Consider the following 19,806-nt stretch of genomic DNA (forward strand, 5'->3'; position numbering starts at 1 on the left):
GCTTGGAAGTTGAATTCTTTTGATTCGGGAACAGGTGCCTTTTATTGGCCAGTTGGGACATAGTCATATCGAAGATCCGACTTATCTAGCCCTAATAACTCAATATATATCGGCCAAGAAATCAGAGATCAATCGTCACTGCAAGTATTTCACGGCCTCTATAATCGCTCTCTTGAGTTCATCACTGTCACTGCACGCAGCAAATATAAAGCGATCCGGACGGACAATAACAAATTTGCTCCCCCCGAGCGTCTTGCCTAGGTAGTGCATATTATAGTACTGTGGTTCGGGTCGACCTTCACACAATGGAGACTTTGCAAATTCTTCAGCGCTTGCGACTCGATACACCGAGTTTGCGTCATGGAGGTCGTTGGAAGGGTCGAAACTATGTTCTGTATCGTTGATGATATAGGTAGCCTCGTCGATCCGGATCTCACCTTTCGCATATCCCTCGATGGAAGAGACGGTTTCCCTAGCGGATTCAATCTCGCTCGAATTTTCGAGGTAGATCAGCAACTGGAACAGTCCCCTCTTAGATGGATGGAAAATTGCATCGTCTGTGAAAGATACTACCCCTGTTCCAGACTTGCAGTACACCTGAGGAAGGCAAAGACCTCCATTCAGGCCGGGGACGAAGGGCATACCGGGCGCAAACTTATAGCGAATCATACCCTTTCTGTGGCCGAGTCGCAGCTCTCGTCGCCAGCTGGGAACTAGGTTCATGATGAAAAGATAGCAGGAGCGGAGGAATATTTTCAGCGGATTTCCTTCGGTAACAAATTCTCCGTTTCGTATCGTTACTGCGAGGGATCTCTCTAGCTGCTGCTTGCGCTCCAAGTACCAGCTCTCGAGAACGGCTTCATGACGAGACAGACTGGGGGTGTCCTGACGGCAAAGCAATGCAAGACGCCAGGCGAGAGACGCGGCATCACGGAAGCCAGATGAAATACCTTGGCCGCCAACTATGCAGAGAGTTAGCCCAGTAACCCATAACCATGGACTAGAAGGACATACATGGAGGGAAAACGTGTGCCGCATCGCCGCATAAAGTAACGCGACCGAGAGACCACTTATTGCAACTGCGTGCAGCAAACCGGAATGGTCTTGACCGGAGGACCCGGATGCAGTCCTCGGGATATTGCACATTATGCAAGAGTCTGAAAATTCCGTGTCAGGTTCGCCTTTCGCGGTCAGTGAGACCCTAACCAGCTTACCCGTATCGCTTCCCTGAGTGCGTAAGGTAGGGAAAGATGACCTCTCGCATCTCCTCAGGCGAAGCCATCTCATCACCATCTTCGCCATCCAAGACAACAAACTCGAACCTCCAAAGTCGGTCTGACGGGAGACCGAAGCGTGTACAGATAGCCGGACGCTCGGGATTGCATAGGAAGCGGAAGTTCTTAGGAAAGAAAAGATCGTATACCTGCTCTGGCGAGTAGCCTTGCTTCCAGAGCGGAAAACCAGGGTGCGTCTCTGCTGTAGGTAAGGTTATTTCCCAGTTCAATGCAACCCATGTTACGTCGTAGAAGGCACTGCAATCTCGGTCAGGGCCATACCATAGAAAGCATGTCCGCTTCAGAGACTTACTCATGAGCTTGCAACATTCGTATCCCCAGAGGCTCGAGGTAGTTTTTCCTGGTGAACCCAGTCTTGCCATCGGCACCGACAAGAAAGCGGGACCGTATGGATTGGATTTCCCCGTACTGATCACGATACCGACAGTATGTCCATCGATCATCTTGCTGAATTTCAACAACAGTGCAGCTCGACCTCAGTTGAGAAAAGCCCGTTGAAGCCATGGCAGTTCGGAGGTGTTTCTCTAGAATCGGCTGTTTATGGCTAATGAAGCCGACATGGCCTGTGCCACCTTCTGTCTTGAGAACATGGTCAGATATACATTTCAAGCATCGAATACCAGAGATAACAAACAGTAGCATAATCCATCTCCATAAAAGCATCTTGGCTAAGATCTTTCTGTGTACCTCCAATGAACTTAAATATCTGCATACCTAGAAGCTCGTCAGTATCTCGCTTTGCATATTTTCATTTGAATAAGGCAACGTACAACTCCCAATATCTCGATGGATTCGGTTATATATGCCAAGCCCTTGCATCAGACGGACACCATCTTCATCCAGCGCAATGCCTCGAGGATCCGTGGTAATCCCGCTCTCCTTTTCAAGAACGACGTTGCTTATAGACATCCGGCCTAGGTAACCTGAGAGCATGGCACCCGTTGGCCCACATCCACAGATGACCACGTCCGTGGTCTCACATCCTTCAAAAGGGTCCATCATTTGTGGCAGCACAGGCGAGATGGCTGTTAGATCAGAGTTTCTGTCCAGGTTCCAAATGACAAACTTATGTACCGGCGCATTAGGCTAATGGCAGCGCCGATCCGGCCCCAATTAACCTATCCGGGTATGGGGTTGTGCTAGAAGCTAGAAGCGTTGGGGTTTCCTGCTGACTGTGGGACGTAAGCTCGAATGGGGTTGCCTGATGCATATGCAGGAGCGGGATAGTCTGGCGGCCGACTCGGCGCCAGACTAGATGGAATAAGAGGCAGTTCTATCTGTCATCTCATTGAGGCAGGTAGTTTTCTCCAGGGTTGTTGGGTTGGGGGCCAAGGATGATGCTTCTCTCCGGGCGTCGAAGACCTATAGGAAAGCTGAGAGTGACAACGGAGTCCTTCAACTTCCTATGGGAGCACATCTGTCAATAGCCAGCAACATAAGTCTGAACCTTTCAGTTTATGGAGGCCAGCTTCACCAAAACCAAGTTACGGGTTATAGCCACTTCTTGCTCATAGAGCACAAGCCTATACATGGTCACGTGTCCATAGCTTTCTACATTCTTATACTGTGAATTCGGATTGTGTCCTGAAAAGAACCATCTTTGGTCTTGAGAGTGAAAGGGCCAGAATAGATAGCATCAGGAAAGACATCGACAGAGACTAGTATATCTTGCAAAACCAACCAGGAGAGGCAACGGAGGATGTGGCTGGTGTGGCTGACTAATCTCTCCGAAAAGATTCAGGATAAGGGCGGAGAAAATCGATCTCAAAGACCCAAGAATCTCACCTGAACCTCACCTTTGCGCCCGCCCACCTCCCACCCATCTGATTCCCAACCAAACGTCTCAGATAAAATCCAAATTCACCATCCACCATGTCTCGCGAAGCCTACCAAGTCCCCTCCCTTGGCGGCGGCAACGCCTTCAGCAACGACAACATGGGCGCCGGCTCTCTCGACGGCCCTATCGTCGCCTACCTCTGCGGGGACTGCAACGCCCGTGTATCCCTCAAGCGCGGCGACCAGATTCGATGCAAGGAGTGCGGCCACCGTGTTCTGTACAAGGAGCGGACGAAGCGGTGAGTTTTGCTCTTCCCTCCGGCGGGGTTGGAATTGTGCTGATTTTTTGCCTATAGTATGGTTCAGTTCGAGGCGCGATAGAGCGATGGCTTAGGTCGCGACGACGGATGGAGGATTCCGAGAACTTTATAATGCAAGGCGACGCCATCCGTTCTTATGATTGTTATGTGCATTTTGTGGCGCTTTGGGAGTTGGGATTCAAAACAGCGAAGCATAGTGTCGCCGCTTCGTGGAGACATCTACGCGCAGGGGTATTGCTACAGATGGATGAAAGAAAATAATATGCTGCATCTTGATATCCATGAGCAGAACTTGTCTGGGTAAATCCATTGACGTGAAGCGACATAATACTCAATATACCCAATCACTTTTTCCTGGTTTCAAAAAAAAAAGACAAGCACTCAGGCTTGGTTCTCCAAAAATTCACAACACGAATGTGATAATTTATATGAAATAACCCAAAATATGCTCTCATAAAAAACCTATTGGAGCTTGTTTGTCACTTCAATGAAATCCTCGAAGCATTTCAGAGCAGCGCCGCTCTCGATCGCCCAGCGCGCCCGGCGGACTCCCTCCTTCCAGCGACCACCTCCTGGGCCCCGTTCGGTAATAACCTTGCCATCATCACCAGGGCCCATGTTAGAGCTGTCTGCTTCACAAATACCCGAAGTAACCAGAAGCGCGGCCACGTTCATGAGAACGAAGCTTAGGATCGGGTCATCCCGCGGTAAATCATTCCGTAGGATCTCCATCAGTTTCGCCGCATTGTCCTTGGGCATCTTTCTTCCGTATACTGCAGTGAGCGGATAAACAGGCAGACCGAAGTCGGCGGGCTCTAGCTGGAATTCGTCCAACTTGGCTATCGTCCGAGGAGTACTGTACTCATCATCCTCGTCGTCATCCTTTGACTCATCATAATCCGGGTTAGGAATCTCGGATAATTGCCAACAGTTCGTCTTTCCTGCACAGCTGATCTCATCCAAATCTTCCTCACCACAGATAACCAGACCTTTCGTGACACCGTTCTGGCGCAAAGCTTCCACGAACACCGGCCCGAGCGCCTTGTATGCGACACCAACCACGCGCGCCTCAATGGCCCAGTCAACAGGGTTCGCAAGAGGACCCATGAGGTTGAAGATCGTTCGCAGTCCAAGGCTTCGGCGCACATTATCCGCGTACATCATACCATAGTGGAAGTTCGGGGCGAACAGGAAAGCATAGTTGGACGCAGCGTAGACCTCGTTAAGGTTCTCGGCGTTGACGGCGCCAATCTTGGGAGGGACGGGGGAGACGGCGTTGAGTACATCGGCGGATCCGGAGAAGGAGGTCTGCGCGCGGTTTCCGTGCTTCGCCATGATGAGAAGGGGAGAGGCGAGAATAGAGGAGGTTGTTGAGATGTTGAAGGTGGAATGTGAGTCACCGCCGGTCCCGACTATGTCGCACTGGAAACAAACGTCAATTAGAATGGCGCACAGCGGCCTGAGCCCCGAAATTGAAGACATACCAGGCCACCCTTGTAGTTGCCTTCACTCCTGCCGCGGGATTGAATCGCCTTCTTCAATGCGGCCTTGTCCGTCTGGCGAGCAGCATCCCTCATGCGATGTGAACATTTTGCGATGACTTCTGCGTCTTTGTCCAATTGAGTCGAATGCAACAGAGTAAGAAGAGCAGCGGTCTGGATATCCGAGAGACGGTCCTCAAAGATCAATGCGAAAGCTGACGCGATCTCCGAAGCTTCGACGGCTACCTCGGACGCGGGGTACGCGAGCTTCTTGAGGAGGGGGCTGATGGAGATGCTCTCCGGCTTCTGGCGAGGGCTGTTTCTTCCAGACATTGGGGCTCGATGTTGTCGTTGAACCAAGAGGGGTCCTGAAAGCTTGGCGAGCAATGAATCAAGACTGTAAGCCTTCAACTGCCAGGGTTGGTTGGCTTTATAAGTTCTTTGACCCAATAATTGAGAACCGCCCTGTGACACATAGTTGCTATTTCTGGCTAGGCTCCGGTGTAAAGGGACACGGCAGAATCCTACCGCCATTTTGATGCGCTAGTCCACTTTGGGCTCTTAGATTTCATCGTCGGCTCCAGGGCTGTTTTTTTGTCTGGTCCGATCGGAGACGCTGATTACTGGCTTTCTGCCGTTTCTTTTTGCAAAAGAGGACTTATTCGTTGCCTGGTGCATCTACGCGGGTAGACCTTCTTTTAGAAAGCTTTCTAACCGGATTCTGCCCCTTTTCCTAGCCACAATGCCTCCCCGGATACGTCTCGCAAATGCGCGGGTGCCCGTCCGGTGCCAAAGGCTCCTGTGCCAATCCGATATTCCTACATTAGTTCGATATGCCAGCACAGTCACGACTCCTGCTCCCTCAATTGAGCAGATGACCACTTCTCCCGTCCCAATTGCCAGATTCCCCCCCTCACAACCCCCATCGCACCGCAGGCCCGAGTTCCGACGCTCTCAACTTCTCCGCCAATACACCTCTATCATTCGTACCACCCCTCTCATGGTGTTTATGCAACATGACAACTTGAAATCAGTGGAATGGGCGGCTATCCGAAGAGAACTCAGCAAGGCAATGCAGAAGGTCGACGCCAAAATCGCCGCGGAGGGCCGCACCTCTCCAGCTCTGGCCCCCCATATCAAGGTCCAAATCATCCAGCCCGGTATCTTCGACGTCGCGTTGCGTATCGTGGATTACTTCCGACCCAGCCAGGAGACTCTGGAAGCGGGCAGGCCCCCCAGCGCAAACGACCCAGCTACACAGACCTCCGCGGAGATCTCGCTCGCGGGCTCCAACGACGACCCAACGTTGACGCACGATCTCTCGCGCGCGGCTCAGGCTGCTGTGCGCTACAAGAAGGGAAAGCACGAACTCTCTACCCTCCTTGCTGGACCCATTGCCGCCCTCACTATCCCACACATGTCGCCAGAGCACTTGAAGGCCGCCCTGACCATCCTGGCGCCCAAGGCTTTCGGCTACCCTGCGCCCACCCGAAAAGCCAACCCCGACTGGCACGAGCTCTCTGTGCAGAACGGTTTGAACAAGTTGAGCGTGCTTGCTGCTCGCTTGGACAACCAGCTGTTCGATGTCGACCAGACGAAGTGGGTTGGAAGCATTGAAGGTGGTATGGACGGTCTGCGGTCTCAACTCGTTATGTCCTTGCAGAGCATGGGAGCCAGCATTACGAACACTTTGGAGGGAGCTGGAAAGAGTCTGTACGTTACTCTTGAGAGCAGGAGGAGTGTGCTGGAAGATGAGCAGAAGGGCCCTAGTGACGAGGCCAAGGGTGAGGATAAGGCAGAGTAAATATTCTGCTGTCTCAGGTTTTGGGTTTCATCTGTATAATAAGGACTGTATTTCTGATCGATTGTAAAGATTATGATTACCTAGAGTGATTTCTGTTTTAGCCCTAAATATCAGGCTTCTTCGTCATGACAACTGTTTTCAGCAATGTATACTCAGTATCTCATAACCATTAAAATATAAACCTAGCTTGGTATCTTCGCATCATACATCAGACCGTCGCGACAGCGCCTGGTATCATATAACGCCATTTCCCTATTTCTTATCCTGCTCCTCCTTATGCTCATTCTCCTGCTTCCTCTGTCTAACCATGAGCTTGGCATTCAAGCCCACAATAGCCCTAACAAGATCCCAATCCCCATCAAGGCCAACCCAATCCGTGACCAGAATGCCCGTCGACCAGTCAGCCCCCTCCTTCTCCCCATGCCTACGGCAAAGATGATCTACCGTCGCGGGGTTCAGCTTCGCCGCAATCCTCTCAGGCCACGTGCCCAGCTTGAAGAAGTTGCTCGCGCTCAGGAAGTTGATGTAAAACGGGTGGGCTCTTGTTGCCTTGGGTCCTGGCAAGATCCCGAAGGGGTAGCACGTCTCGCTAGCGCGCTTGCAGTGATCCTTCACGTACTGGATCTTCTTGTCAATGTTCTGTGTCTCGAGAACCTCGTAGAAATCCTGGATGACGATTTGCCCGCTGGGGCAAGTGGCGTTGGCGCAGTTGTCCGCCCAGCCTGTGGCGTTGATACCCCAGCCGCGGCCGCCATGGATGTCCTTGAGTTCCTCGAGCATGTTGAAGCGGCGGACGAGGACGATCTTGCCGCGGGCTTCGCCCAGGGTCGGGATCTTGGGGTCCGTGTACCACCTGCTTCCTGGGCAGGCGTAGTGGTCGCGGATGATGCGGCTGAGCTGCTCGTCCGTGTGGGTGCCAGGTCCTTCGCGTTTCAGCGAGATAATTAGTGTTTCGGACGGATTGTGTTCCAGGAAGTCGTTGACTTCGCGCTCCAGGTCGCGGAAGTACTTGTCGCCTGTTAGGGATACGGGGAATGTGCTGTGCACGAGGGCGAGCTCGTCCTTGGCTGCATCATTGGGGAACTTGGGCTGCACGCGGATGTCGAAGAAGCGTACGCCGTTCTTTAGTTGCTCGCGCGGGCTGACGGCCTGGCAGCGGACTGAGGGTGGTGCGACGTGGCATGTCGGGGAGTTGTGCGTTCCCGGGATGGAGAGCGAGGAGAGTAGGGTGTCGTCCCTGAGCTCCTTCATCCATGCGTGCAGGTTTGCAGATGAAAAGACGGCGAGGTGAGATTCAGCTGGCGAGAAGATACCCGTGAACCGGAGCTTCGCGTCTTTGCTCAGCGGCTTCATGCTAGCGGTTTCAGTCGTGGGCACTGGAGTCTGGATTTGGTGTCGCTCGCCCTTGGACTCGAAAACCCAGCGGATGCGCTCCTTATCTGAGTCGATGTAGGAGCGCAGCTCGGTGCGCACTGTCTTGAAGGGCTCAACATGGATGTCGACGTCCTTGTGCTGGAAAGGTTTGGTATCATCCGTAATTGTTGCGACAGGGGCGTCAGCGCGAGTGACATTGGTCACTAGTCTAGTGAAGTTCTTTGCTAGAGCACCGATATCAATATCGCGGGTTTTCTCTGGCGCGCGAAAGCGTTCAATGCGCTTCAGTGTGATTGGCGTGGAAGTGAGATTCCGGATGGTCAGATGTTCGGCCACCATGGTGTCGCGCTGCCTGCAAGACAATCTGCTTTCGACAATGGACGCAACCGCAGAAGGCAGAAGAGTCGACGATTGGAAATAAATAGGAATTGAAGTAAGTCCAAACTCCAGACACTGCTCAGCTTTTAGGCTCCAAAGATCTGTGGTACTGTCGCACTAACACCCTCAACGGGCGGGGCGCCAATTAGGAGTCCCGGTCAGCCTCAGCCCCGAGATCGAGGCTAGCCGAAGGTCAATTGAAGCCGACGCAGATCAAAGGGGATTGATAAATGAGAATCACCCCAGAAATTGGACCTCCTTGTGCTGATGGCGGGGGAGGGGTCAGAAGCCGTCCATGACCGCATTCGGTCAGTGGCCTATCTCATGTTTGTCTCTGGGTATAACAGCGCACCGCAATACCTAGAGTACAGTGAGAACAACTTCCAGGCAATCCGTTTCAAGTATAAGCACCAATAATGAGAACCCTTATTTTTCCCCAATTGTCTGCATGCTGTATGAGGCTGACTAATCCCATCCAGGCCAGTCACATGACTCTCTATACCTACCGAAACAACATGATCCACCATCTCCACTTTTATCCTCATCGTCAAGTGCTATCTGTGTATAGTCCCAGAAAGGGTTTTGAACATGTTCCGGTGCTCCCAGTGTGACAAAACTTACCAGAGAAAAGCTCATTTGCAGCGTCATGAGGTGACCCGTGAGCAAAACGGACTTCCCCTATTTATTCGCCTAATGACCACGAACTAGACACCGGCCAGGCCGCCTCTGCGTGCCCATTTTGCGGGAAATCCTTCTTGAAACCGTAAGTTATATCTATTTTTAGGGCAGATGGGTGTTCGTAATTGACCTTCGCGCAGAGAGGTCGCCCGGAGACACAGTAAAGCATGTGCGATAAAGCACAACCAACAGCCTGCTCCCGCAGCTAAACCGGGGAGGAAGAGACAGTCCTGTCAGCAATGCTTCTCCACGAAAAGAGCTTGTGATAGAGGATCTCCATGTTCTCGCTGCCGGTTGCTCGGACTGGATTGCAAGTTGGGGTCGCAAGGGCTTTCCCCAACGGGTTCCGACTCGACAGACATTCCATCACCGTCCCCGATACGGCCTTCGAAGTCGTCAAAAGACAACTCTCAGTTCTCTTTTCTTCGGCACTTCACCGATCCTAAACTGGAAAAGGACAGACTTGCCATTGGGACGACAGCAGAATCCTCTGTCCGAAGAAACCTGGAAACACTCTATTCCCACATTGAAGATGCTCTAGTGCCGCTTGATTCCATGGCCGCTTGGTTTGGTGACTTTTCAGGTGCCGGCTCCTTCTTTCCAACACCCTTGTCAATGGATGGCTATATACAGATGGATTTTTTGTCCTCTGGCACGGGGCCTACAAAACTCTCTGGGCAATTGAACGAGCTCCTCATGGATCTGGTCGAAACCTCCAAGTCCATGGGATTGGAGGACCCTGAGAGTGCCCTGTCGCCGCTTGACCCTACCCAGCTCGCTCCATTCTTCACGGTCTCAAATGTTGGCATCTTTGTTTCAGTCTTCTTTCACTCACTTCACTGGCATCTCCCGGTTGTGCACTTTCCTACATTCGATCCCGGACATGTTTCCAACCCGCTCCTGCTCTCCACATTCTTGACAGGAGCAACGTACAGCAACTCCCTGGACGAAGCAGCCCTGTTACCGAGGCTTCTTGATGTTGCCGAGGAGTATATCTTTCGAAGAGTTACTGCTCTATCAACACAATCTGCTCACTCAACCCACGATCCTACGAGCCAGTTGAGTACGATTCAGCTCATTCAAGCTGCCCTTATCATTGAGATGCTTCAATTCGGTCAAGAGAGGGTGGAAGCTAGGCGTCGCATTCGAATTATCCGCCACCCAAGCTTAGTATCACTGATGCGTTGCTTGGGAATCTTCAATTTGAAGCGATCGAAGGTCCCCACGGCCAGTGACGGCGATGATTCTAAATGGAGGTCATTAGTTGCGGAGGAAGTCTGTATACGCCTTGCTTCATGGGTCTTTCTTGCAGATGGGTTCCTCACTCTTTGTTTCAAGAATCGTCCCACGATTTCCATCTTCGAGCTCGACTGCTCGTTTCCTTGGAAGACAGAGATATGGGAGGCAGAGAATGCGTCTACCTTCAGCCATATCGCTAAGGACTATGAAACCGAGCTTCCCCTACCATCTGTAAGGGAAGCGGTCCGGTTATTGCTCGAAAGTCCAGACTCAGGACCGGTACCTTCCAGGCTATCACTTTCAGCGGAGCATTTACTGATCATGATCTATGGTATGTTACTCGGGCATTGTTTGCCTTATAACTATGCTAACAAGAATCCTCAGCGCTGAATTCCCTCGCTTTCATGGCCAGGGTTGACTTCTTCGGGTCGGTACCGTTGGAGAAGATAAGTCATGCTGCTAAGAACTGGAAGCAGATATGGGATTGGACATCCTCGAATAACCAGCAGAAACTTCTCCTGGGCTACCCCAAGCATGCAGAAGAACTATATTTATTGCTAACTGCGACCCTTGACATTGTCAGCCAGCGCAAGAGCCTGCCGTACTTGGACACGAACAGCACTGCAACAGATGATTTGGGAAAATTGAACGAGTTTATCGAGTGGTGCAGTCAGTATATGAAGACACCAAACACTCCAGGCAATGGATGAAAAGTTGGCATTTATCTCATATTACTATTAATATACAGCGCATGTTTATTCATGCTTGATACTCTGGGTCTTGAGATTTTCCTTCTCCAGGAAGCCGTCCTCTTTGGGCGTGCGGTACGTCCCTCCCAGTCTATCCCAGAGGGTCATGAACTGCCCATAGTTATAGTTGAAGTACAAATGGTGCATTGTGTGGCAGGCCGGCCCGTTGACAATCACAGAGTTTGTGAGGTACTCGGCGTCATCTATATCTTGTTAGCATTTATACCTTCGCATGGGTGGCGACGGAACCCGTCAAAGGTACGAGATGGACTTACGAATCCACAATGTCCACGAGGTCACGAAGACGAAAAGCCCTATATAAGCACTCTTCTGCAGCGGAAACAAAAATGGAAAGATGTGGTACGGGAGACTCTGCGACCACCCATCGACCGGGTGGAAAGCATAGCTAGCGAACGGCGACGGCACGATCCATTTGTGGTGCGGCTTGTGCAGCCAGCGGTATACGGAAGGTATATGCAGCCACCGGTGGATCCAATAGATGCCGAAGTCTGTGAAGCACACGAAGAGCGGATATTGCAGCCATGTGTACGCAGGGAATGGAGCCTCGCTCGCGAAGTCGTATAGCTTGGACCAACCCCGGACTTCGGCCAGGAAGAAGGGTGCGGTTAGGATGGCGATGACGGGGATCGACGTCACACCTTGTTTGATTTCTAGGCGGATCTGGTTTGGGAGGAAATGGGGGTGTCGCAGGAGCCGCTTGTCGAACATCGTGTGGTAGACAATCACGCTCCCGATGAGGTACATGGCAGATCCAAAAACCCTATACATCATTCAAGGCCCTGGTCAGCACATCATTGCAGCGAGAATAAGGGTGCATACCAAGAAATAAGGAACAGTGAAATCGATTGCCGCACGATAGCGTCTCTTTTCCACATACTTGCGTCCACGTATGGAGACGGCGGCAGAGGAACATATCTGCCAATGTGCTGGTTATAGAGCTTCTGCGATCCCAACGCTGCATCGCCGACTGAGCTTGATGCTGGCAGGACCGAAGCGTACACCCGGTCGAAGAGGAATGTATCCAGAACGTCCAGAATCACGTCCATGGTGCAAGGGGAACTCTATCGGACGCACTTAGCAAGAACCGGGGAGCTGAGAACGTTATTTAAGATGGTTCCGGCACCCCTTTCTTATACTGGAGAATACCTACATGTTGGTAAACACCGACGTGGTCCCATATTAGGGCTGGGGAATACCTACAGCGGGATTTATCTACAATGGCGTTTACCTACCCAGCGTTTAGTTATTTTTTACCTACCGCAGAGTACCCACACGGCAAATACCTACATAGTCTCAGGGGCTCACTTATGGAGCCACTCCGCTCAGCCACAGGTGATTTCAAGTCCCGAGTGGTTTGACTCCAAACCGAAGGATCTCCTGATGCTTAAATCGCGCCCAACAACCTGCCAAGCCCTAACAAAAAGGAACGACGGTCCCTAGATGCACGTGACGTCTCCAACAGATCGCCGACAATGCGGAGAGACCCACACGTGACATGACGCTAGGCAGCGGCTATCGTCGGCCCTGGGAAGGCAGAATGCGGGGAGATAAGTAGGGGAGTTGTTGATTATTCCTCCCAGCGGGAGGTCTCTTGACTCTGTATTCATTTGATTATTTCTCTGCGTGACAATGAGTCTACTACACTTCAGTCGAGGCCTCTCCAGCCTCAGGGCGCGTTCTCCATCCCTTACAGCGTTGAATGATGTACGATCACTGCGGCCGACAATATATTGTCCCCGGCGAAGTTTCCACGCTGCTTTGGCTCTTGAGGGGATTAGGTCTCAGGTTCTAAAGGATGTTGGCGAAGGTAATCCTGAGCCATAGCTTTATAACTTCGCAGTACTTCTCGTTTCTTGCAATGTCTTGTTGCTGATTCAATTCGTCTCCGTAGGGATAACGGAAGTCCAGATCATCCAGTGGTACGTCGAGGAAGGGGCCAGGGTCGAAGAGTGGAAGCCGCTTTGCCAGTACCAGTCTGATAAAGCAGTTGACGATGTTTGTTCTCCACTCTTCAGGATCATACTGAGCATGTGCTGATATGTATAGATCACCTCAAGGTATGAGGGCATAGTGAAGAAGCTGCATTTTCAGGCGGACGACACTGTTCCTACAGGGCGGGTAAGAACAAAATCTACACAATTGATTTTATGTTCTAACCTGAAGTGTTCATAGGCGTTGTGTGACATTGAAGTCAACGACGCTCAATACCCCGAAGACCACCCTCCAACGGAAGCAAACGCAGAGAATTCCCCACCAGCGCGGGTCACGTTTGACTCGCAACCAGTATCCCAACTGAGTATTCCATTACCAGATACTCCAGCCCCGCCAGCCCCAAACAGTGCACCAAAGTCACGCCATGCTACGCTTGCGACTCCTGCTGTCCGCGGGCTCCTCAAGCAGTTCAAAGTGAATATCGAGGATGTGAATGGAACAGGCAGAGATGGCCGAGTGCTCAAGGAGGATATCCATCGTTTCATTGCAGCGCGAGACGCACCGAGGACAGCCCCAACACCATCACCATTACCGTCAACATTACCGTCAACATTACCACAAACCGAAACAGCCGTCAACCTAACACCTATCCAAACGCAGATGTTCAAGAGCATGACCCGGTCACTAACGATCCCACATCTCGGATTCGGCGACGAGCTCAGCATCAACAGCATAACAACCCTACGCAAGAAAATAGCCAGCGATAAAAATGATCCACAGAAGATCACATTCCTCTCATTCGTCGTCAAGGCCGTCTCCCTTGCTCTAAACGACTACCCAATTCTCAACGCAAAACTCGACACCACCAACGCTGACAAACCCCAACTAATTGTGAGACCAAGACACAACATCGGAATTGCAATGGACACCCCCCAGGGCCTGATAGTCCCGAACATCAAGGACGTGGGCAGTCTTTCCATCCTAAACATCGCGCGTGAGATCTCGCGTCTCAGCGCACTGGGACAAGAAGGGAAACTTACACCAGCCGACCTCAGCGGCGGCACAATCACAGTCTCGAACATCGGGAATATCGGAGGCACATATGTCAGCCCAGTGATAGTGACGAACGAACTGGCGATCCTCGGCGTCGGAAGGGCAAGAATGATAGCTGTTTTCGACGAAGCCGGGCAGGTCAGCAAAGAAGAGGTGGTGAACTTTAGCTGGAGCGCGGATCACCGTGTTATTGATGGTGCAACAATGGCTAGGATGGCGAATAAAGTCAAGGAACTCATCGAGGCGCCTGAACGGATGCTTGTGAGTCTGCGATAGTCTGCTTTGTAAAGTCTATAAAATACACAGATGCGGTGGTTAGACTAGCTTGATAGACCCAATGAATGAAGACAGTCGTACTGTTCACTCTGCATTTGATTGGTATCGGGCATAATGAGTACCAAGCTAAGTTAAGTACCCAGGCATTCATCCGAGAAGTTGGTCATTCCATGTAACTCATGTTTACTACCAGATTGAATCGTTCCCTTATATCTGCCGGTGTCTTGAATCATGCTTACACCATGCTTGATAGACTGCCTGACAGCGTTTGACGTGCAGGAAGTTATGTGTAGCTAGGTCTGTACCGGTAATCTCTTAGATTGTTGTACTGCTGTGGCAGCGGCGTATTTGTCTAGGGTCAAAGATGCCGATGTAATGTTATCGCAAGCAAGAATGCCTATGCGCAAGTATCATCCAAGTGTCAACAATTTGGAGCAGTGATGGTCATTGCTGGGCCAGAGTCGAAAGTGTTGCTGCAGGCGGGTGCTGCCTGGCTAGGCTCCCACGCCACCTGCCGGTGCTCCTGCAGCAGGATCCCTGCAGTAACACTTCTCCCGTCTCAGACTTTATTCACCCACCTGTTTGCCCATCTCCCCTCTCCCCTCTCCTTTCCCCTCCCCTTGATCTTGTTCTCTCCAATTGAACCTCCTCCTTGTCAACCTTGAACTCTCTCCGTTTCCGCCCTTCCGACCAGGGTCTCCATACTCTGTACCATCAACATGGGCACTAGAGGCCTGGTGATCTACCGCTGCAACGGTAGATACTATGTCTACTACAACCATTGGGACAGCTATCCCGAGGGCTTGGGCGAGGCCCTCGTTCGCCAGATTCCTGCCGACCCGAGGAATATCAAGGTTAGTCATGGCCATGGGCCAACTGCATATTACACGGCTTGAATCTAACTGATGATCAATATACAGCATGGCTAGAGAAGATGAGACAGACATACAGCCGTCTCGGCCAGGAGTTTGAAGACGAGATCCTGTGTGTTTCTCCCAAGTTCGGCCAGCCTTGGAGCATGTCCTCGCCCGTCGAGCGGTTTGCCCAAAGCTATAAGGCTGTGGATGATATGCTTCAAGCCCCTCCGACCCACGCATTGCTGGACGCTGGCGATGGTAACATTTTCATTGAATAGACATACACTATAGATCTCGATCGTGAACTTCTTACTGTCGACAAGGCCGTGTCCTTCAACCTTTCGCAACTGCCACACCACCCTGGCTGGCACAGCTACTTGACAGAGGACCGCCGTAAGCGCAAGGCTTTGGCCAAAAACACGCCGTCAAATCTTATCGGAATGAGGGAAAGATACAAGACTTTCAACGTCGAGGTAGACTTAGCTGTGGCCCTCGGAAGTTTCGACTCAGTCAATCCCTCCAGACGAAGACTGCTCCTCAAAGCTGTACTTTTCATTTGCCGTGCGTATCGTACTTTGATAGACAGGTCCTACGCCGAGTGGACTTCTACCTCCTCGCCCTTTAGAGAGATCGCATTCGCCATCTTGTCCGTTGCCGCTGGCGACGTAGCCTTTGCATGCCCTGAGCATCTCAACGATACCTATTCGAGTGAGGGATTCTTCTTGATCCCTGACAGTGAGCACCCGGAAGCAGAGCAGACTTTGCTTCCAATGCATCTATGAGAGGGCCACCGTCCCGGTACTGATTCTGGATCTGCTCCTCAGAGCAATCCGTTCTGGCTGGGAAACGTCCTCGTCTACCTAACGCCCAGAACGGATCTTGTCGAGGTCCAAGAAGCTGCGGTGGCTACAGTTGTGGAAAGTGGTCTTCAACAAGGCCTAAAATCCTTTGATGCCTTGTTATTCTCCATCTTGGACGTGATCTTTATTCGCGTCGAAAAGAGCCAAGATGGCGAAGCCAAGGTCACGAAGTCGCCCTTGATGAACTTCATTTACTTTGATGAGAGTAATTCAGCTTACCCCAACGGACCTCGGTCGAAAATTACAAAGCTTCCGTCGGAGGAAGAATCGACAGAAGGGAATCAATTGAAAGAAGCAGAAAAACAGAAGAACGAACAGGACGATGCCGAAGGAGCCATCGCCGCCGCTGACGGTGCCGCTGACGAGGGCGGTATTGACAAGGCTGCAGACACTCAGAAAGCCCGAGGCACTGGTGATGCCGATGACGGCGGCGATAATGATAATACTGACGACGATGACACCAATGATGGAGCTAATGAAGGTGATGATCACGGCCATGGCCATGATAAAGATGACGAAGATGTTACCGGACAGGAAATCGCTCTTTTCACTGGCATCATGTTGACACAATTCTTCGACTCCGTGATGGATAGAAAAGTAGCAGGCACGAAGTCGCGCGTGTTTCCCAACGAGATCTTGACCAGAATCATGGAGTTCTCGGGCCATCAAACATACCTCTCCCTTGCTCAAGCATCGGACTGCTGCAGAGACTTCTATTGTCGCAAGTCTCGTCTCAACGATGATTACGCTCTTGTCCCAGACAGCGAGGGAACGCCCAGTGATTCCTGGACCCTCGAAGAGCTAGATTCTGGCCGCAAGTTAGTCACATCTGCTGGTAGCAACAAGCAAAACAAGAACGCTCTGTGGAGTATACCGAAGAAGACAAACGAGCTCACGCTGAGCCCCATTATAGGGATTGGGAAGCGGAGTAGTGTTATAGATGGAGTGAGCCTTGAGTATCCGGGTATACCGCTCAAGCGGCCTCCGTATTCCGGGCCTGAGGACATAATTAACGAGTAAGTTTCACCTCCATCTTTTCAGACCGGTGTCGAGTTCTCACATCTTCCAAGGTCGGCAGAAGAACTTGACCGTTACTGGCCCGGTCGCAGAGACCCAGAGCGACTGTTTGCCCTACCAGATCACCTCTACTTGGAATATCTCGAGGCTGCTTTTGAGCGTTAGATTCTGAGTCTCATGGGATCATCGGAGAGGTCCATGTTTATCCGTATCGTTGCTGCGCATTATCCGTGCCGCGCCCCCCCCCCCCCCCCCACGGCTATAGGCTCTTGAAAACAGAGCTGCTTTCCTGCAGCGGTCTGGTCATGATTCTCCGACATAAGCGACACGAGAGCCCTGAGGAATGGGAAGCAACGTTGGAGTACGTCGTTCAAAAAAGGGAGGACACAGACGAATATCAATCAAGCCTCGCACCCAGAGGAAAGCCGGTAGTCGTGGCATTTCACCGGAATGTGAGGATATTCTACTATGTCAATCGACACAAAGGCGCAGTCCCTGAGGTCACGGCTTCACGCCCTCAATACAAGGAAATTGCGGAGAAATGCACCGAGTCAGATCCCCGGTGCCGCTTGGTTGACCTGATTCCTGGCGATCCGATCAGCCTTGATGATCGCGCTTCCCGTGAAGTATTTGAGAGCTGGATTAGCGAGTTTTGCAGCCCTGAGGGGAGATTGGAGGAATGGGATCCTTTCACAGGAGAGATGAAGCAATACAAGAAACTTGAGGACGAGGTCAAGGACGCAGATCAAGCAGAAGATCTTCAGGAAAAACCCGCGGAGTAGGACTGTCTTAAGGGACTTCGCTGGCTATTGGACACGGTCTGAGCCTCAAGTTTCTCCTGTCAGAAAGCCGGTCTAGGTGGCTCTCCCCAGTTGTGGGCATGGTCTGAATTCGATATTCTCTGAAATGGAACTTTCCAACTGAGATTGCGATTAGGGTTGGTCGTGGAATGCAGTGGAGAGACAGCATTCCTGAAGCTCAATTTTGGCGTGGGCTGCATTTCAATTTCCTTGAGCTAAGCATATTTTATTTACTGAGGTGTATGACGGGGAAGCAGCGAAGCATATGATTGATTCAGCATCAGATAAATAGCCTTTTGTCTCTGTAGACAGCTGCAAAGAATTGGAGCAGTCTAAGTAGCACAAGCGCTACCATCAAAAGCCTCCTGAGCCCAACGGTCCTGTATAACACTGACCCTCGCCCTTCATCCTCGCTTCCTCGGTCCGCATGGTTGATTCACCATGATTGTAAAGCCCGCTCAGAACAATAACCCCAAAAACAAAAACAAAATCTAAGCTCAACGCCGAAGAACGCCACCCATGCATATTCGTATAACGCACCTAGCCCTCAGTCCAGACCCAGAAACAACATCGGAGTCCAAACCAGAGCCACAGCTAGAGCCATAACCAGAAAGAAAAACTAAGAAGCTTTCTCATACTCCTCCACAACCCCCTTAACAGCACGCATAACCTCCCTTTGCACATCCCCCATCCCCATCTCCACCTTCACCGGCACCGTAAGCGCATCCCACTCGTCCCCCCTCGGCTCCTCCAAATCCCTCAGCTGACTCTCCACCATACTCTGCTTCATATAGTGCGCCTGGCGCGCCGACACCCGCGCATAAAGCGTCTCCGCATCCAGCTTCAGGTACACGAAGTGGATGTGCACGTTGGGCGACCCGTACGCGGCCACGCGCATGACATCTCGGTATTTCTTCTTCAGCGCGGAGCAGGCGACCACCACGCCGCGCGGCGTTGATGTGGCTGTGGGCTCTGTGGGCATGGGTTTTGGCACGGGCGTGCTGAGAAGCGTTGTTGCGGCGCTGCGCAGCGAGATCAGCCAGTCCCAGCGGTCTGCGTCGGTGAGGGGGGTGCCGGTGGACATTTTGGCTTTGTTGGAGGCGGGGTGAAACTACTCGTTGTCTTATTAGTGCTCGTTCTCGTCCTCAAAGATTGTTTGTGCTGGTGGTATGTATATGTATATACGGGACCGGACGGTACTTACATCATCGCCCTCGAGGAAGGGCACGCCCAGTTCCTGCTCGAGATAGCGGCCGACGGTGCTTTTGCCGCTGCCGGCGGGCCCGGTGACGACCCAGATGTGCTGGGTTGATTGCGGGGACATGGCGTGGTTGGCGAGCTGCTGTTCTGAGGCCGAGGGCATGGTGTTGTGGTGGTTGTGACCGTGGTTATGGTTCAGCGCGGAGACTTTGGTGCGCGACGGGTCCATGACCGGAGTCGGGTTGCGTTCGCTGGCGGAGAGCATTTTGATGGCTTCTCTTCAATTTTATATATGTAGGTGCGTAGAAAGGGTAGGGGGTGAAAGGGAGAAGAGATCTTGGGAAGGTAGATGTAGTCGCAAAGTTGGAGTGTGTTATGGTTTAATTGCAGTGCGCCTGTATTACCACGAGACAAAGGATAGCTGCAAGTCAAATTTCCGGGCTCTAGTAGAATGGACGAGTCAAGTTTGCGCAAGGCAGAATCGAGGAAAGGAATAAAGGATTAGAGTAAATACAGGAGGAGATTACGGTGTATAAGTACGTGTGTCAAGGGTGAAATCAGGGCTGTCTCAGGAGTCGGCACCAGGCCTTGCGCAGTGGGTCATGACGGTATTTGTAGAGATTCCAGGGCCACATCCCGATTCTTTATCCGGGGATTAATTGCTGGTGAAATGATAATACAGAATACCGGTGGGGG

The 19,806-nt window shown here is 51.7% G+C and overlaps 11 protein-coding genes across 11 annotated transcripts; 6 read left to right on the forward strand and 5 right to left on the reverse strand.

Moving 5' to 3' along the window:
• Positions 1 to 135: 135 nt before the first annotated feature.
• BDW74DRAFT_172112 (uncharacterized protein) lies at positions 136 to 2,294 on the reverse strand (the record flags this gene model as incomplete). The annotated part of the gene is made up of 6 exons (XM_073727445.1): positions 136 to 962; positions 1,015 to 1,157; positions 1,215 to 1,532; positions 1,588 to 1,874; positions 1,930 to 2,009; positions 2,066 to 2,294. The coding sequence occupies 6 exons, from the start codon at positions 2,292 to 2,294 to the stop codon at positions 136 to 138; spliced, it is 1,884 nt and encodes a 627-aa protein (XP_073589364.1).
• Positions 2,295 to 3,167: 873 nt separating this feature from the next.
• On the forward strand, positions 3,168 to 3,452 carry BDW74DRAFT_172113 (Rpo12/RPC10 RNA polymerase subunit family protein; the record flags this gene model as incomplete). Its single annotated transcript, XM_073727446.1, has 2 exons — positions 3,168 to 3,370; positions 3,428 to 3,452. The coding sequence occupies 2 exons, from the start codon at positions 3,168 to 3,170 to the stop codon at positions 3,450 to 3,452; spliced, it is 228 nt and encodes a 75-aa protein (XP_073589365.1).
• Positions 3,453 to 3,853: 401 nt separating this feature from the next.
• BDW74DRAFT_172114 (anthranilate phosphoribosyltransferase) lies at positions 3,854 to 5,205 on the reverse strand (the record flags this gene model as incomplete). Its single annotated transcript, XM_073727447.1, has 2 exons — positions 3,854 to 4,813; positions 4,876 to 5,205. The coding sequence occupies 2 exons, from the start codon at positions 5,203 to 5,205 to the stop codon at positions 3,854 to 3,856; spliced, it is 1,290 nt and encodes a 429-aa protein (XP_073589366.1).
• Positions 5,206 to 5,302: 97 nt separating this feature from the next.
• BDW74DRAFT_141530 (mitochondrial 54S ribosomal protein uL10m) lies at positions 5,303 to 6,808 on the forward strand. Its single transcript, XM_073722569.1, has one exon. It carries the CDS (start codon positions 5,615 to 5,617, stop codon positions 6,674 to 6,676), a length of 1,062 nt encoding a protein of 353 aa, XP_073589367.1. The 5' UTR covers positions 5,303 to 5,614; the 3' UTR covers positions 6,677 to 6,808.
• Positions 6,809 to 6,811: 3 nt separating this feature from the next.
• Positions 6,812 to 8,923, reverse strand: BDW74DRAFT_141532 (phosphatidylinositol-specific phospholipase C). Its single transcript, XM_073722570.1, has one exon. The coding sequence runs from the start codon at positions 8,387 to 8,389 to the stop codon at positions 6,929 to 6,931; it is 1,461 nt and encodes a 486-aa protein (XP_073589368.1). The 5' UTR covers positions 8,390 to 8,923; the 3' UTR covers positions 6,812 to 6,928.
• A 93-nt stretch (positions 8,924 to 9,016) lies between these two features.
• BDW74DRAFT_164513 (uncharacterized protein) lies at positions 9,017 to 11,055 on the forward strand (the record flags this gene model as incomplete). Its single annotated transcript, XM_073726273.1, has 4 exons — positions 9,017 to 9,086; positions 9,137 to 9,191; positions 9,247 to 10,676; positions 10,730 to 11,055. The coding sequence occupies 4 exons, from the start codon at positions 9,017 to 9,019 to the stop codon at positions 11,053 to 11,055; spliced, it is 1,881 nt and encodes a 626-aa protein (XP_073589369.1).
• On the reverse strand, positions 10,918 to 12,203 carry BDW74DRAFT_1065 (sterol desaturase family protein). The gene is made up of 3 exons (XM_073721645.1): positions 11,935 to 12,203; positions 11,370 to 11,875; positions 10,918 to 11,297 (listed from the first exon to the last, which is right to left on the reverse strand). The coding sequence occupies exons 1-3, from the start codon at positions 12,159 to 12,161 to the stop codon at positions 11,101 to 11,103; spliced, it is 930 nt and encodes a 309-aa protein (XP_073589370.1). The 5' UTR covers positions 12,162 to 12,203; the 3' UTR covers positions 10,918 to 11,100.
• A 447-nt stretch (positions 12,204 to 12,650) lies between these two features.
• Positions 12,651 to 14,802, forward strand: BDW74DRAFT_1109 (putative 2-oxo acid dehydrogenases acyltransferase). The gene is made up of 4 exons (XM_073721772.1): positions 12,651 to 12,922; positions 13,007 to 13,110; positions 13,162 to 13,233; positions 13,288 to 14,802. Exons 1-4 carry the CDS (start codon positions 12,745 to 12,747, stop codon positions 14,374 to 14,376), a joined length of 1,443 nt encoding a protein of 480 aa, XP_073589371.1. The 5' UTR covers positions 12,651 to 12,744; the 3' UTR covers positions 14,377 to 14,802.
• Positions 14,803 to 15,095: 293 nt separating this feature from the next.
• Positions 15,096 to 17,275, forward strand: BDW74DRAFT_172120 (uncharacterized protein; the record flags this gene model as incomplete). Its single annotated transcript, XM_073727448.1, has 5 exons — positions 15,096 to 15,234; positions 15,297 to 15,491; positions 15,525 to 15,968; positions 16,017 to 17,109; positions 17,164 to 17,275. The coding sequence occupies 5 exons, from the start codon at positions 15,096 to 15,098 to the stop codon at positions 17,273 to 17,275; spliced, it is 1,983 nt and encodes a 660-aa protein (XP_073589372.1).
• Positions 17,276 to 17,364: 89 nt separating this feature from the next.
• BDW74DRAFT_141551 (uncharacterized protein) lies at positions 17,365 to 18,600 on the forward strand. The gene has a single exon (XM_073722571.1). The coding sequence runs from the start codon at positions 17,416 to 17,418 to the stop codon at positions 17,890 to 17,892; it is 477 nt and encodes a 158-aa protein (XP_073589373.1). The 5' UTR covers positions 17,365 to 17,415; the 3' UTR covers positions 17,893 to 18,600.
• BDW74DRAFT_1131 (gluconokinase) lies at positions 18,320 to 19,542 on the reverse strand. The gene is made up of 2 exons (XM_073721830.1): positions 19,115 to 19,542; positions 18,320 to 19,021 (listed from the first exon to the last, which is right to left on the reverse strand). Exons 1-2 carry the CDS (start codon positions 19,373 to 19,375, stop codon positions 18,530 to 18,532), a joined length of 753 nt encoding a protein of 250 aa, XP_073589374.1. The 5' UTR covers positions 19,376 to 19,542; the 3' UTR covers positions 18,320 to 18,529.
• Positions 19,543 to 19,806: the final 264 nt, after the last annotated feature.

This window comes from Aspergillus multicolor (genome assembly GCF_047715735.1).
Source record: "Aspergillus multicolor strain CBS 133.54 unplaced genomic scaffold BDW74scaffold_1, whole genome shotgun sequence".
Lineage (NCBI taxonomy): Eukaryota > Fungi > Ascomycota > Eurotiomycetes > Eurotiales > Aspergillaceae > Aspergillus > Aspergillus multicolor.

What these genes read in the sequence shown, in the direction of transcription:
- BDW74DRAFT_1131 (XM_073721830.1), bottom strand. Translation starts at nt 19,375, where the DNA reads ATGCTCTCCGCCAGCGAACGCAACCCGACTCCGGTCATGGACCCGTCG. An exon ending in CCTTCCTCGAGGGCGATGAT is followed by an intron (nt 19,022 to 19,114) that starts GTAAGTACCGTC and finishes GACAACGAGTAG; the next exon opens with TTTCACCCCGCCTCCAACAA.
- BDW74DRAFT_141532 (XM_073722570.1), bottom strand. Translation starts at nt 8,389, where the DNA reads ATGGTGGCCGAACATCTGACCATCCGGAATCTCACTTCCACGCCAATC.
- BDW74DRAFT_1109 (XM_073721772.1), top strand. Translation starts at nt 12,745, where the DNA reads ATGAGTCTACTACACTTCAGTCGAGGCCTCTCCAGCCTCAGGGCGCGT. An exon ending in CTGATAAAGCAGTTGACGAT is followed by an intron (nt 13,111 to 13,161) that starts GTTTGTTCTCCA and finishes TGATATGTATAG; the next exon opens with ATCACCTCAAGGTATGAGGG. An exon ending in ACACTGTTCCTACAGGGCGG is followed by an intron (nt 13,234 to 13,287) that starts GTAAGAACAAAA and finishes AAGTGTTCATAG; the next exon opens with GCGTTGTGTGACATTGAAGT.
- BDW74DRAFT_141551 (XM_073722571.1), top strand. Translation starts at nt 17,416, where the DNA reads ATGATTCTCCGACATAAGCGACACGAGAGCCCTGAGGAATGGGAAGCA.
- BDW74DRAFT_141530 (XM_073722569.1), top strand. Translation starts at nt 5,615, where the DNA reads ATGCCTCCCCGGATACGTCTCGCAAATGCGCGGGTGCCCGTCCGGTGC.
- BDW74DRAFT_1065 (XM_073721645.1), bottom strand. Translation starts at nt 12,161, where the DNA reads ATGGACGTGATTCTGGACGTTCTGGATACATTCCTCTTCGACCGGGTG. An exon ending in TCACTGTTCCTTATTTCTTG is followed by an intron (nt 11,876 to 11,934) that starts GTATGCACCCTT and finishes AATGATGTATAG; the next exon opens with GGTTTTTGGATCTGCCATGT. An exon ending in CTCGTGGACATTGTGGATTC is followed by an intron (nt 11,298 to 11,369) that starts GTAAGTCCATCT and finishes AACAAGATATAG; the next exon opens with ATGACGCCGAGTACCTCACA.